Raw genomic sequence first — 15876 nt, forward strand, 5'->3', positions numbered from 1 at the left:
TCATCAACCCACTATTGATCATGTGCATCATCAAATGAGCCAAGGTGTGAAAAAAGGCATGGGTCATTAACACCTGGAGTTTCAGGTGAAACCACTTTCCCCACCCGATCATGTGATTTATTGAGGGGACCTGAAATAAGGTCTGAGTGGAGGTTGAGGTGCTTGGGAAGGGATCTCAAGACTACATTGTCGGTGGCTGCCAGCTGGTGTCCTAAGCCACCACCTCTGTTCAGTGACGGTTGTTCACAGTGGGGATAGGTGGCCTCTTACTCCTCTTTCAAACCATCTTTCTTCTCGGTTCACAATGAACATTGGCATCCTCGAACAGTGACCTCTATCCTTTAGGTGCAGAAATACAGTGGGACAACCCACACTAGGGTTTAAATACCCTAGGACGCTCCACCTTTTGGTTTATAGCTGAATAAGCCTCTTGGATAAGAGGTGAAACATCTTTAAAAAATTCTCCAACTGATTGTAAGTGGCTGCTTGCAGTCACAGTGAAACTGATTGCTAAAAAAAACCCATTCGCTCAGGCTTAGAGACCAGTCAGTGACCCAATGGTGAGTGTTTATAAACAGGTTAGCAGCTTTCATGCAAACTACAGGTGACCACAATAATCTGCTAGCAACCAAAGCAATCCCAAGCAGGTTTTTGATACAGCACCCTCTCTGTGACTGTATCTGGTGACAACCAGCAACCATTTGCTCTTTTTTTTTTTTTAAGGTTCAGTGAAGAGCATGGATGTAAACACATAAATGATAAGTCTTGAGTCCCATTAGGTATGGATTCCAAATCCAAGAAAAAAAAAAATCAAAGTTGTGGAGGAAATAGCGTGTGGACAGATTTGTTTGCTCTCACTGCCGACACAGCTAGGTTACGGATATGTCTGATATGCAAACAATGCAAACAAAGACATTTCGAGAGCGAGGAGGATTTCACTGTGTTTACAGGTCCGAAGGTTGATTGCTGTATGCAGCTGAAGTAAAAAGACTGTCGCGTTTGTTTTTCCTTTTTAGTCTTTTTAAAGCTCTTTTTGTGTATTATCAAAGTAGGCTGCTTTTCATTTATTCATTTGCATAAACACAGGTAGGATTCACATGGCCGTGTAGCCGCTCTGTTTCAGAGTAAGCCTGTGCATGATAATTATGTTTTTTCTTTACCCCACATTATTGTTCTCTTTTGTTGATTACAAAAATGTAGTTTTGTTCATTTGTTACTTATAACTTCATAAATGTAAAAAAAAACATTGTAATACTGCAATGAAAATCAAAATTAAGTAATCAGAAATAGCCTATTCCAAAGTAGTCACATGTGATTAAAGATTTTAATTATTTATACTTATTAATAAGCTATTCTAGTGATATGCTAATCAGTGCTTAATAGACTGTCATTTTCTTTATAAGGTTCAAATATGTTTTGCAGCTCCACTCAGAATTTGCTGGTCAAAAGTTGCTTAATAATGGCTCTTTTGATAGTACAGGTTTTCAACCCCTGACCTAGGCTACCTCATGACTTTTCCAGAGATACATCTCAACACTTCTTACATGGAAGGCTTCTTACAAAGTTTTGTAGTGGTATTTGTGGTTTCCAGATGATTAATCTTGTTGAAGTTGGAGAGTCCCTGACTTTTACTGTAGCCTTACCTGCTATAAGTGCACTGCATACTTACATGTGTATCTTGTGAATTTCAATAGGGTAGTTTTGTTTTAAATCAAACTGCAATTTGTTCACTTATTGAAAATTGTAATGTAATACTGGCAGGCAGGATTGAGGACCCCAATGCAGGACTCAAAGACAGGACTGAACTTAAAACTTCAGGTTTATTGCTGGAAAACTCACAGAGAAACAAGAACACATACACACAGCAAGAGGGAACCTACGACAAGGTCGTGACAATGAGCGGAGGAAAACACCCCTCCCTCCCTTAACAAAGGGCTTAAATACACACAGGGTGATTAGGGAAAACAGAACACACCTGGAGAGGACAGGTGAACTGGCTCAAACTTACAAGACAAGGGAAGCAAAGCAGAACACAACACACAGGGAGCAGGAGACTAGGAAAATAAAACAGGAAGTATAACTAAGCGGGGAAGGAACCGACATGACCCAAATACAGGGGACTTGACAGGAGGGAGGTAGACACACTGAGGGAGAAATAAACAGGCACTGCAACACAAGGATGTGGGGAAACAAGGAGAGCAAAGGAAACAGGAATACTTACAATATCTGTGACTAAGAACAGGACTCAAAATATATAATGAACTGAGAATCAAAACCCATAGGGAATATCAATGATAACAGAATTTAAAAACAAAACACAGGGCAGAAGGACCCTGACAGAAATTACGATAGCAACATTTGATCATACTAACCGCCACATTTAGCGAAAATTTCCAACTTGTGCAGCTACTGAACAAACATAAGTAGCTATGGTCTGAAGATGTAGTAGCTTACTGCTTCTAAGCACTTTAATTAAAGCAATGAACTGTAAATCCTACAGACAGCAATAAAAGGAGCCACCGTTCTTTTTTACTGTGGAATGCAATTTTTTTTTTTGTCTAAAGTTTCAGGAAAGTTTGGGAACTTGGGAAAGAAAAAATAGCCCCTCATCAAAAAATAGGCCAGTATGTCAAAACAAGTCCAACTCAACTTGCTGATGCCTGCATTAACATTTCCAGTTTTGTTTTGTGTGTGTGTGTGTGTGTGTGTGTGTGTGTGTGTGTGTGTGTGTGTGTGTGTGTGTGTGTGTGTGTGTGTGTGTGTGTGCATTCTCCAGGGCTTCTGGACAATGAGGACATACGTGTGATGATGCAGGGCTCCAGCGTGGTGAAAGTTCGCTCTTCAAGGTGGCAGAAGAAGCGCAACCTGCAGCTGCTGGAGGATGGACTAACACTGTGGTGTGAGACCACCAAGCGCTCCCGGAAAGCCAAAGCCCAGCAGACGTGTAAGTTCGGCTGAAATCTAGCTGCACTGTAAAGGGAGCTCAGTGTGTGGCGGGGCGTGGGGACTGGCTTGAGTGCCATCATGATGTAATGAAGTAGGAGAAGTGAGCTCGTTATGAGAAAGAGTTGAATGTGAGCATGAGTGGACTACAATGTGAGATTAGGTGGAAAGTGGAAGCAGAATTATATTTAAAGCCAGTCCAGTAGGAACTGGGATGTGATTCAGTGCGCTCATTCAGCCTGCACATTGTTCGGCGTTGTTGAGCTGCTTTATCTTGGCTCTCATGCTCTCTCCCCTCCTTTGCCTTACTGAAGAGAGTTATAGTTTCTTTTTTAACTAAGGAGGGCAATTATGTAATCTGCAGTGATTATGATGTGCTAATTCAAGCTTATTAATACACATTTACTGTAATATTGTTACTAACACCTAGACCTTTTGCTGAAGCAGGCATGAGCTCAGATTATGGTCTGATTTAGAGTAAAACTGCAGATAAAACATGGCATGCTTCAGGGTGTGGCTAAATTGTGACTGGCCCTTTAAATATCTCTCCAGCGACTGTTTGACATGTGGAAGGCAGATCAAGGAAACCTGAGAGTGAAGCTGCTCTCTGGAAAGTCAACACATAAGTTGCTTTGGTTGAGAGTGGCTGGTCAAGATTCTCCCTCTTCTTCCTGTTTGACTGTTTCACCTTGGAAGAAAAAGGGTCAGAGACCAAGTTAAATAGAAATGACTGCTTTCTGTCACAGAGGGTAGCCGAAACTGAAGTTAGATAAAAGCCTACAGGCTCAGCTCCCACTCTTACAAGTTTGGGCCTGTTATTGCTCCCCGTATAAACACAAGGTTTAAAAACAAGGTAAGTTATATTTAGAAGTTTTCAAGCTGTTTAAGTGTAAAATGAAACTGCAAAAGCAGATTAGATTTTTATGTTATTGTTCATATTTATTTTCAGTGCCTTTCGAAGGCATCTTTTGCAAAACAAATAGAACTATAAAAGCACAGCTATCTGTAATAAAATAATGTGTTTGTGTGTGTGTGTGTGTGGGGGGGGGGGGCTTAATAGACTATAATAAATTTCACAGTTCATATGATACTGTTATAATGCTTTAATTTTCCAACCTACTGTTTTAAATGACCAGCTATGTACTACTTTTACTGGGATGTTGTGCCAAAGCACACAAGGGGAAGATACTAATGTCTTTTAACATTAGTATTCAGGGAATGAATTGAAGGATGTCAGCACAGTATGTAGGACACATATCTCGTTAGAGCTCAACTCTTCCATCACAGCATCTCAGGGTTACGCTGATGGCCTAAATTGCTGTAGCACAATTCTTGGAAGAGTCGGTGGGAGCAGAAGAGGAAAGAGACTTCACAGCAGTGTTAATTCAGTCCTCTGTTCCATTTCAGTTTTTGTAACTAATTTTTCTCTTGGATGAAAATTTACTCTCTAGCTGTGTTTTGCTTTGTGCCTCGCTGCCTGACCTTTGGCTTTCCCATCGCTGCACTGTTTGTACTCTCCACCCTGATGTTAGAATGCAGCTTAATCCCCCCCCCCCCCCCAGCCCTCCCGCTTGCTTCATGGAGTGGGTGCGTGGGCAGGTTTGTGGGTCAGCGAGTGTGAAGGCTGTCTTGATTGTGCCTCAGCCATGCCACAAATACACACGGAGGTGGCTGAGCTGCAGTGTGTAACCGTCCTCACAATGATGACAACAACCTGCGTGAGAACAGAGTGACCACTTCAGGCACTGATAATGCCACACTGGCAGGCTGCTGAGGACCAAATGTCTGTGTCCAGGATAAAAGTCTGGCTTGGTTCCTCTTTTCTGAGCTCCCAGCTCATCTCCAGGGACAGCTTCAGGGTTGTGTCTCATGCTCAAAAGCTCCTGGCATAAGAAACGGCACTTAAAACTTGGACACACACACACACACACACACACACACACACACACACACACACACACACACACACACACACGTACATATTACTTCTACCATGGCTCTAGGATAACCACAAATGAAGAATGTGGAGTAATTTCAAAGAGGTAGATTGCAGAAGCTTTTATGGCCTCTAGCAATAGAATGAGGCTATTGTCAGAGACTACTTACTGCCCAGCTGAGTGATCACACACTGCAGGCATCTCAGTGCAAAAGAAGAAGAGCTCCTGTGCTGAATAAAGTTCTTGTGTTAGAAAAAGCTAGTCCAGTACAAAGACAGCATAAAAAAATTGAAACATGCTAATTATGAATTTTGAAGTTTAGGACAGGGGGATGTTTACTGCTGTGTTGGAACGCCTCTTGCTTTAATGAAACCTTGCAAGCATTTGGGACTTGAGGAGATGAGCTGCTGCAGTTTTGAAAGCATAATTATTTTCCAGTCTTGCTTGATATATGATTTCAGATGCTCAGCGGCTCAGTATGTCCTTTGTCGTAGTTTTAATTTCATATTTGTCTAGCAAGTAAAAGGTTTGATTCCAGGAAGGACATGTAGGGCAAGGGAGCAGTCGAAAGTAGCTTCTTCTTTGTCCTCTTCTTTACTGTGTCAAAAGCTTTTAATGACTCATAGGTCTGAACTGTGGGCAGACCAGATCCATACCCAGGCTGTACAGAGTGATGCTGTTGTGATATGTACAGAACATGGTTTTGGTCTTGTCATGCTTAAATAAGCAAGACCTTGTTTACAGTGCTGTTTATATTCTTTTTAGTTGTGGTCCTTTGGGTGCAGAGATATTTCGGACTCCTTTGATTTTATGATGATATTATATTTGGTATATCCGGCTGCTCCTTTATTTCCCAAGGGTTTGATTCGGCACAGATTTTACCCCAGATGCCCTTCCTGACGCAACCCTGCCATTTATCCCAGCTGGCACTAGGACACTAACTTGTGACCCCGATGGGTTTTGTGTTTCCTCCTGGTTGTGAATGTGTTAGGCAAAGGTGCTAACCACTACACTATGGAAACATTTATTTATATTAAATGATGTAATCCCTTAATTATTTGCAGTTTTATACTAAGAAATCAGCCCCATTTTTACTTCTTAAGAACTGTTGTGGATGGTCTTTTTTTTTTCTGACTTTCCTGAAAATTAATCACATTGTTTTAGATGGTGCAAAAGGTTTTTGTTTGTTTTAATCATTACACCTTTTCAGTCATATGTTTGTTTTGTCTCATCTACATTCTGCTATTGTCAGACAGGCAGGTGCAGAGCACTGCAGGTGGGGTGCCAACAACCATTTGAAAAATATGAAACTTAAGTTGAATGCATATGTTTTTATTTTTTTTAGGGGAAAGAAACAAGAGTTTGCTGGTTCTAATCAACTACAATTCTATTTAAATATGTTTGCTATTGTTAATGATTAATAAAAAGTTCAGGGTTGCCAGAAAAAAGTTTGAGAAGCACTGCACTATATTTTAGCTAATATAGCCTCTAGCAGCACATGTTATATCCCAGTACTGGTGCTTTAACTCCCAGCACAGGGACCACAAACTGAAGGTCTAAGCCATTACTCTCATGCCATTTTTTGGTCTGTTAAAATTAGCCTGTTGAGGAGCAGGTATCAGGCACTTTGTTAGATGGCATTCATGATTTTCAGACTTGACCTTCAGCTGCTTCTTGTGCATCCATGCTCTCCTGCCAAAGTTATTTACTCATCAATATTATCACTCCTGTCCCAGTTGCAGTGACGGAGGTGGAGTGTGTGTGTGAAGGCTACCAGTCGGAGGCACTGAGGCGGCTGTCTGGAACCGTGCCAGAGAACCAGTGCTTCACGATGGTCTTCAAAGGAGGCAGAAAGAGCCTCTACATCAAGTGCCGCAGTGCAGAAGAAGCTCAGCACTGGGTGCGAGGGCTCCGAAAGCTAAAGGAGCAAGCGGCCAACATGACTCAGAAGGAAAAACTGGACCAATATCCTGCCCAATTTCCAATATGCTAGAATAAATATAGTGTAGCTGAGGCAGCATTGCTATGGTGACTGACTCTGCTGTCACATGTACCATCCCACGTCCACAGCATAGCTAAGGTGAGCGGTAATGACGAGATAAAAAAAACCCTGTCTAAATATAGCCCAGCTACAACTCTTAATTACAATCTCTCATAGCCAGAGGAAAATAGGAGTGTAGTTCTCAGGTAGAGTACAAGGTCCTCCCCGCTGCTCTTTTTTTTTTTTTTGTTTCTCCCTTATTTTATTTTCTTTGTTAAATAAAATTGACAACTGCCACAAAATGGTGTACTGGAATAGCCACAAAAATATGTGGCCATTCCAGTACACCATAAACTCTCAATGGGCTAAAAAAATTCTACTGAAACACTCAAATTTGTGCACTGAATATGTATTTTGTCACTTAATTCTTCCCAGTATAGAAAGGAAAAATGCAACCCCTTTCAGTAAAAGCAGGATAAAATAAAATAAATAAGGGAAGTATAGCTAAATACAGCTCCCCTTCCTGGGTGAGGAGTAGGTACCAAGTGGTTTTATAACAAATAAAACCCAGCAATATCACAAATGACAGCACAATTTAGTTGGGTTTGTCCAAACACTGTCTTAACTGTTTGACACTTTACTTTAGTCTTATTTAATTTCTTAACTCCCCACACTTGGATCCGAGGGTACCTAAAGCGAGCAGATGAGAACCAGGACGGCAATATGAGTTACGATGAGGTCAGACGGCTGCTGCAGATGATCAACATCGACCTGAACGAGCAGCATACCCGCTGCTTATTCAAGGTCAGAGTCACGTGATGTTTTAGTACCTGTGTGCTCAATATTCAGCAACACAAAATGTAGAGAAGTGAGGGAAGCACAGAGATGTAGAGTTGTTGCTTTCTAGTTAAGGCGGTATGATTTTCCTCAGACACCCTGGAGTCTAGAGTCTGTGTTCAATTACCAACCCCAGCGGCAAGCCAGCCACCGGCCTCACTTCATATCGTTATCCCCTTCCTCCCTCTTATCTTCCCCACAATAAATCAAGAGTCATTTATTTCTTTTTTCTGGGGGATTACTGCCCGCTATGCCCCTCAGTTCTCTATTACAGCAGAACTGTTGATATTATTCTGCTTCTCTGTGCAGCTTCCAATGCAGTCCCTCCTCACAAGACCATGCTTTTTTTTTTTTAATATAAGTGTGCACAGCTGCGTTGAATTATTATAGAGGTGCTTTTCCCACAGGGAGTTTGATGCACTCCCAAAATAAAAGCATACAGCCTTTGATATTTGTCTATTTTCTTCTCTGCGTGTTTGGTTTCTTGACCTTTTTTTAAAAAATTTTTTTTAACTCACACCTCTTCTCTGCACCTCAGCGGTGTGACCGATCTGGTGATGGCCGTCTGGATCATACAGGGATTGAGGAGTTCTGCAGGGAGCTGATGCGACGGCCTGAGCTAGATGCCGTGTTTAGACACTATTCAAGTAATGGTAGTAAGCTCTCCACTGCTGAGCTGCGTGATTTCCTGGGAGACCAAGGAGAGGACGCGTCGCTGAATCATGCTCAGAGTCTTATACTCACCTATGAGCTCAGTGACTGGGGTAAGTCTGAGAAACACTCATTAAAGGATTTAAAGGAGGAACCCAAAATATTATCATATACTTTCTGAATGTGCCTTTTAATGCTGTCTCCTGACTGACAAAATAGTGATTTAGTCTGTTACCATAAAATGTGAGACAGATTCCTGCTACTGTGCAAAAAAGTGATCCACCGGTGAGAGTGCTTTGTGTTTAAGGAAGAAAAGGTCGCTCATAGCATGAGCCCATTTGGCTAAAATGAAATGAATGACAGTTATTACACTTTTTTTTCACTGAGTTTGGGTTTATTCAGTATTCTTTTGCAAAATTTCAAACAACTCAACCATATTGACAGTGCTAATTATACAGTATGTACACTCACTGACCATTTTATTAGATATGCCTTGTTAGTACCAGGTTGGATGCCTGTTTCCCTGAGCGAATTCCTGTTCTTAGCTGACAGGAGTGGCACCTGGTGTGGCACTTCTGCTGCTGTAGCTCATCTGCTTCAAGGTTTGATGCGTTGTAAGTTCAGAGATGTTCTTCTGCATACCTTGGTTGTAATGACTGGTTATTTGAGTTACTGTTGCCTTTCTATCAGCTCAAAGCAGTATAGTCATTCTCCTGTGACCTCAACAAGGCATTTTCACTCAGAGACCTGCCCCTCACTGGACATTTTCTCTTCAGCTGACCACTTTCTGTAAAGCCTCGAGATGGCTGTGTGGAAAAAATCCCAGCAGATCAGCAGGTCCTGAAGTAGTTAGACTGGCACATCTGACGCCATCAACCATACCACGTTCAATCACCTAAATCACCTTTTTTTCCTCCATTCTGATGTCCGGTGTGAACTTCAGCAGATCACCTTGACCATGTCTACATGCTTTAAGCACAAGGTTGCTCTCATATGATTGGGTAATTAGATATTTCCATTAACCAGCAGTTGAACAATACCTAATAAAGGGACCAGTGAGTATTGTATATGCATAAGCATTGTGGTTGAAAGAAAGACGTTAAAGATGTTAGCATGTCAAAGTGGTTATTTATTTATTTGTATATTTAATCTTCCATTCCTTGTAGTGGACGTGGGTTTTATTTGATTACAGGATGATGTGATGTAATGATATTGTTTCCATTTTTGTGTAGATTTGTCTGTTAAAATGTATTTTTTATTTGATGAAGTTAGATGAGGTTCAGATGATAAAAACACTAAAACATACTTTAACAAATAACTTCTCATGGTTGAGCTTTTTATTTTATTTTACTGAATTCCATTCTGCACATCTAATATTCACCTAAACCTGGGTTGTTAGGTCACCCATGGCAGTAATGGATGGTATGACAGAGGGCTGAGTGAGACAGACAGGATTTTACTGTGGAAGTGGAGTCACATTCAGTGCTGTCAGGAGATGAAGTGGAGGAGGGACAGACATTAGAGCAAGAAGGTGAAACTCAGAGGAAGACGTACTGATTTTTTGAGGACCCTGAGCAAGGGCCAAATGATGACACCAAAAGTCCATTGTGGATAAAAAGTACTAGAGCTCTGAAATCTTTCCGTGGTCTCAGCAGATTGAAGTGGCCATGTTGCATTCTGTTTCAGAGAGAGGGCTTTATTCTTTTCCCTCTTACCATCAAGATCATTTGTTACTTTGATGAACTGCCTGATCTTGAAGAATCTGTCTCGACTTACTGAACCGGCTTTAACTAGAAACCAGTAAATGTGGATCCTATGTTATCTGAGTCATGCTGTGAACATAGATATGCTAAAGAATGTTTTCTGTTTTAATGCTCATTCAGAGATGAGTGCTTCCCTCTGGTTTGTGTGCTCTGACACTTTATCAATTTCATTGATAAAGAAACAAGAGGTACAGTTTAATGCACTTTTAGCATATATATATATATATATATATATATATATATATTATTATTAATTATATAAATCAACAGAGTGAAAGAAGAAATCAAAGTTTTAGCTGACATTAAGCAATACTTCTTATTGTGGATGGTGGGTGCCATCACATTGTTGCTGCTCAGGCTCCTCAAAAGCTGATACATCCTCCTTTGAGCTTTCACCTTCCTGCTCTCCTGACTCCCCTTCCACAATTTTGAGTAAAATCCTGAGTAAAAGATATAAGATCAAATAAAAATAACTAAGCTAGTATAACAGTAGCACAAGCTGAGATAAGTCACTGAACTGCTTGAGTTATGTTCTTGAAATTAAGACAAGAAATTATTTGCATTAGTTCTTTAGATTGCATTACATGTATTAAAATACAGATGTAGTGTGCATCTAATTCTAAACTCTACAAAGGTTTTATAAGCCTCTCTTGTCATAGCATTTCTTAACCCCTTAATTGTCCTGATAAGCAAACTTAAAGATTGTAACTTGATGGAAATACAATCCCATTCATTGCAGCTCAGAAGAACCTGTTCATGACACAGAATGGTTTCACCATGTACATGCTCTCTCTGGAGAATGATGTCTTCAACCCTAGCCATGCCAGAGTCCACCAGGACATGAGCCACCCCTTGGCCCACTACTTCATCTCCTCGTCACACAACACTTACCTGACCAAGGACCAAGTCACCAGCGCGAGCAGCACTGAGCCATACATCAGGTATTGAGACAGAAAGGAATGAAACACTGGCAAACTGTCAGTCCATTCAGATATGTAACCAGTAAATGTGGATCCTATGTTATCTGAGTCATGCTGTGAACATAGATATGCTAAAGAATGTTTTCTGTTTTAATGCTCATTCAGAGATGAGCGCTTCCCTCTGGTTTGTGTGCTCTGACACACAAATGAATGAATGAATCTGTCTCTCTGTCAGGGCTCTGATTCAGGGCTGCCGATGTGTGGAGCTGGACTGCTGGGATGGAGATAAAGGTGAACCTGTCATCTACCACGGCCACACACTCACCTCCAAAGTGCCCTTTAAGGAAGTCATTGAAACCATTTCCCAATATGCCTTCAGGGTAAGAGATTTGGTAGTTTTCACTCACTCATGGAAATATTCAGCTGAGACAGTATGCTCATAGCTGTGCCATCCTGCAGTGAAATAAGTGGGCATCCAGACAGTGAACAGTCTGCATTACTGCACTTCCTAGTTTCACAACCCACTGCGCTTCTTTTGGATACATACTTGGCTCTGAAACAAGCCTGTGGTATTTTGGTTTGCACTATAGTATTACACTCTTGGGTTCTACATTTCTATAATGTGAGCTAATTATATTTTAATGTCTTTGCATAAGAGTTTTCCTGTGTTTCTCCCTGTAGACGTCCCCATACCCTCTGATCCTGTCCTTGGAGAACCACTGTTCTGTGGAGCAGCAGGCTGTCATGGCCAAACACCTCAGGACTATCCTGGGCAACAAACTGCTCACCAAGCCTCTCAGTGACCAGCCACTGAAAGAGCTGCCTTCTCCTGAAGTACAGCACCCCAACAGCCACCCACATGCACACACACAGAGCTGGATCCATTTGGTTTTCTAATGAATTTATTCCAATGGCCTTCCTTGCAGGAGCTTCAGGGGTGTATTCTGGTAAAGGGAAAGAAGCACACTCCTCACCTGGGTGAACTGGGGAAGACCAGCAGCTATGCCAGCTTCTCTTCAAGCTTTGAAGATGAACTATCAAGCAGCATTAAGAGCATACCCAAGAAGGATCCTCTAAACACACCCAAGAAGGATCCTGCAAAGGTCAGTTCAAAAAGGCTTGTTATTGAGTCGGGGAAGCTATTACCAAAAACAGCTAACTGACCGGTTTTCTTTGCATTGCCTTTTCCAGATCTGTTTGAAACTGAGCCCCGAGCTATCAGAGCTGGTGGTTTACTGCAAGAGCGTCCCCTTCCGCGGGTTTGGAAATGTGTCTGAAAAACCACCAAATGAAATGTCTTCTTTCTCTGAAAATGATGCCCTCAAGCTCATCAAAGATTCTGGTACAACAGTGGAACTAATTGCAACTTGACATTACAGAGAGAAAATGTTGCCAGCATCATGTCCTTTCGTGCAGCTGGTTCTACAGAAAACATAATTAGCCTTCAACGTATCACGGCTCGTGGATTTCTGTCTTTTCATTTGCAGGGAAGCTTTTTGTAAGACACAACAGCAGGCAGCTGAGCCGGATCTACCCTGGTGGCCAGCGCCTTCAATCATCCAACTATGATCCTCAGGAAATGTGGAACGGTGGCTGCCAGATGGGTTGGTATTCCACACTAAAAGCTAAGATGCTGTTCAGATAGAAGCAAATAAAGGCGAGAGAAGGGTTTTATTTCTGCAAGTTGCCATCACGTCACACATAACCCACCGATACCACTGTTTCACTGAGTTTAATTCTGTCTCCTTCCACTCTCCTCTTTGCACCGTTAAGTGGCTCTGAACTTCCAGACACCCGGAGAGCAGATGGACCTGAACCAGGGCCGCTTCCTCTCAAATGGTCGCTGTGGATACATCCTCAAACCAAGCTTTCTGTGCAGTCCCACATCCACCTTTGACCCAGAGAACACGGGAGGAGGCCCCGGTCACACCCCCACTCAGCTGACTATACGAGTGAGTAACTGTTACAAAGAGCTAAGATTAAGGGCATGTGGTTTTCCTAAATATACGTTTGCACATTATTTAAAAATATGAACTTATCATTTACTTATTACGGTATTGCCATTCTATTTCTCCATAGTGTCATTTAGTTCTTGTTATTACTGTCTGTATTTATCATAGAGGAGGGGGCCACTTCTCTTGTTGCTCGGGAAGTGTTTCCTTATCCCTAAACAGGTGTCTAAAGATAGAGCTATTATGTGCTGTCCAGATTGTAACGTCCGGTCAGGTCAAATTGCAATTTGGGGGTTTTGAAATTAAGCTGCTTCCAACAGACTTTTATACGTTATACATAATTTCATGTGCAAAATAATGAATTACATTTTGCTTTTTCAGATCATATCTGCACAACAGCTGCCAAAAATCAACACAGAGAAGGCAAGCTCCATTGTGGATCCGCAAGTGTGGGTGGAAATTCATGGGGTGTCTATTGATAATGCAAAACAAAAAACCCACCGCATTGACAACAATGGTAATTTTTAAAAAAATTATCCACAATAAAAAAAAATAAATAAATAATTAATGCAGGAATTGTTGTAAATCAGTGTTACATGATGCAAAGACAGGGACAAGAGGTAATATCAGTAAGCTTCTTTGTACTTTATACAAATCTCTGACATATATTTGTGTAGGAGTCGTTTCAGTCCAACCCCACGATTAGTTTGTTTGAAAGGTTTAAATCACCAGATGGCATATTTACAGCTCTTGTGCGCCCTCTCCAGGTTTCAACCCACGGTGGGACTGCACTCTGAGCTTCCAGCTGCAGGTCCCTGAACTGGCCCTGGTGCGGTTTGTAGTGGAGGACCACGATCATGCTGCCAAAAATGACTTTGTGGGGCAGTTCACGTTACCGTTTACAAGCCTTCGCATAGGTGCTCATAAAAATCGTCTCCATGTCAGTCATGCATCAGTTCTTCACTTTGGGATGTTCTTTGTAATGTGTGATACTTTTCTCCCCCTCAGGTTATCGGCACATTCACTTACTGAAGGCAGATGGTTCCAGTCTGTCCCCTGCCACACTCTTTATCCATGTCAAAGTAACCCGCAAAGGTGTTCCTGTCAAGACTGTGTCCGAGCGTATAGCCGCTGCCAAAGGCAAAGCATGACACACACATCTGAACCAGCTCATTTTTCTGACAATGAAGGGCTTTGGATGGAGGAGCCGTGAGTGTGAAAACAGAGACAAATTACTGCTGATGCTGTTGTCTCACAGTTCAGACCTCAAGTGGTCCAATTTACACTAAACCATGCCCCAATGCTTGAAGGAAGATGTCTGCCAGAGATGGAGACGTCTGCTCTGGTGTAATTCTTAAAAAAAAAAAACACTTGACAGGGGATGCTTTAAGAAGTGATGAACTCCTCTCTACTTTCATATCTGTTGGACAGAGTAAAAATCAGCTATTTTATGATTTTATTTCTTAATATTTTTAACTTAAGGAATGTTGTTAGTTTAACTAAAATAGCACTTCTTTAATTGATGCTGTAACAGATGTACAGTGAGATGGAAACCAAGTGTAACTAGCTGTGACTGAAAAATATATTAATGTCAGGATTAACATTTGCAGCACTAACTGTGATGTAATACAGAATTTGTTGCCCATGGAAAAATACTTGATACTCCAGATGTGTGGGCACTTTCAATTTTAATTTCTCTGTGGGGGATACATGATGGTATATTTCCACAACCGACAGTATTAACTCTCCAAAATGAGCTTGTTTCTTAAATGTGTTGCATTTTATCTCAGTATCATTTCACGTATGTTCATAAGATGTGCTTGTTTAAATCATATTTGACTTGTGTTGATACAGTATTTGCATATAAGTGCCTGTCATTTGACGGTTCTTGTCTTCACATTCAAATCTAGAAAACACGCTTTTAAACACTAATTGCACAAATCTAATACAACCACTAATTACTGCAGGCTAAAGTGAATCATTTAATACTCTTATAAGGAGGTTCACTGATAATAAAACGGTCCAATGATGGAAAGTGATTGCTGTAATTACAGTTTTAATAGTCACGCTGGTTTTAAGGAGAGTCTAATATGTGAGTGAAGTAAAACTCTCTCTGTGTAAGATAGAAGATGTTGGATAATATTAGTGGTTATTTGTGCAAAAGAAATTTTTTTTTTATAAAGCACTTCTAACAAGTTTTTTTTTTTTTTGCACATGCTGTCTAAAAAGACAGTGTTTTGTCAGTTTCAAAGGGTCACAGTGTTGTCTACAGATACATCACTTTATGCAGCTGACATTTACAATAAATGCATAACTAGAAGGCTCCAATCAGTGATTTTTTTTGTCTGACTTTTCTGTGGTAATCTAAAGCTGTCAGTCTAAAACAAAATAAATGCAGACATTAGAACTACTGGCGGATATATCCCTGTAAGACTAGGCCCAGAGTAAAGACAAAAAAAAAAAAAAAAAAGACAAATAGCCACCCCACTATTTAGAACATGTCTCTTTCAACCAACTTTAAAACAAAAGAAGTAGAGTTACTTAGAAAAAAATACCATAACATTACTCAGCATGGTGGGAATTTCTCCAACAACTGGTCTTATTTGTCCCCAAATATGCCTATGAATTAATCCAACCACTAAATGTTTTGTGGTAAACTTAAACACACACACACACACACACACACACACACACACACACACACACACACACACAGGAGGTATGGAGGTGTATATCCATGGAGGGACGCACAGACCTCTACAGTCTAGACAACGGCACACTCCCTGCCATTAGGTATCGGGATGAAATCTTTGGACCCACTTTCCTTCGCTGGTGTGTCCTGGTTTCTCCTGGTGCACAAGTGCTATGTTACGAATGTTAGTGCCTTTTAAC

The 15876-nt window shown here is 41.1% G+C and overlaps 1 protein-coding gene across 2 annotated transcripts in view; it reads left to right on the forward strand.

Annotated features, from left to right (window-relative positions):
• Positions 1-15297, forward strand: part of plcd3a (phospholipase C, delta 3a) — a 28954-nt gene extending 13657 nt beyond the window's left edge. The window contains exons 2-15 of one of the 2 annotated variants that reach the window (XR_004020301.1): positions 2777-2944; positions 6617-6845; positions 7536-7665; positions 8237-8462; positions 10852-11053; positions 11268-11412; positions 11714-11866; positions 11959-12135; positions 12224-12374; positions 12520-12636; positions 12806-12984; positions 13366-13407; positions 13752-13901; positions 13993-14132. Coding sequence is in view for 1 of the 2 variants with exons in the window: in XM_030736327.1 (XP_030592187.1) it covers positions 2777-2944; positions 6617-6845; positions 7536-7665; positions 8237-8462; positions 10852-11053; positions 11268-11412; positions 11714-11866; positions 11959-12135; positions 12224-12374; positions 12520-12636; positions 12806-12984; positions 13366-13501; positions 13752-13901; positions 13993-14135 (2306 nt within the window). In the remaining variant the exon portion in view is untranslated. Of the gene's footprint in view, positions 1-2776; positions 2945-6616; positions 6846-7535; positions 7666-8236; positions 8463-10851; positions 11054-11267; positions 11413-11713; positions 11867-11958; positions 12136-12223; positions 12375-12519; positions 12637-12805; positions 12985-13365; positions 13502-13751; positions 13902-13992 lie in introns of both variants that reach the window. The other variant, XM_030736327.1, reaches the window with a different exon arrangement.
• The last annotated feature ends 579 nt before the right edge of the window (positions 15298-15876 follow it).

The sequence above is a fragment of the Archocentrus centrarchus genome, chromosome 8 (genome assembly GCF_007364275.1).
Source record: "Archocentrus centrarchus isolate MPI-CPG fArcCen1 chromosome 8, fArcCen1, whole genome shotgun sequence".
Taxonomy (NCBI): domain Eukaryota; kingdom Metazoa; phylum Chordata; class Actinopteri; order Cichliformes; family Cichlidae; genus Archocentrus; species Archocentrus centrarchus.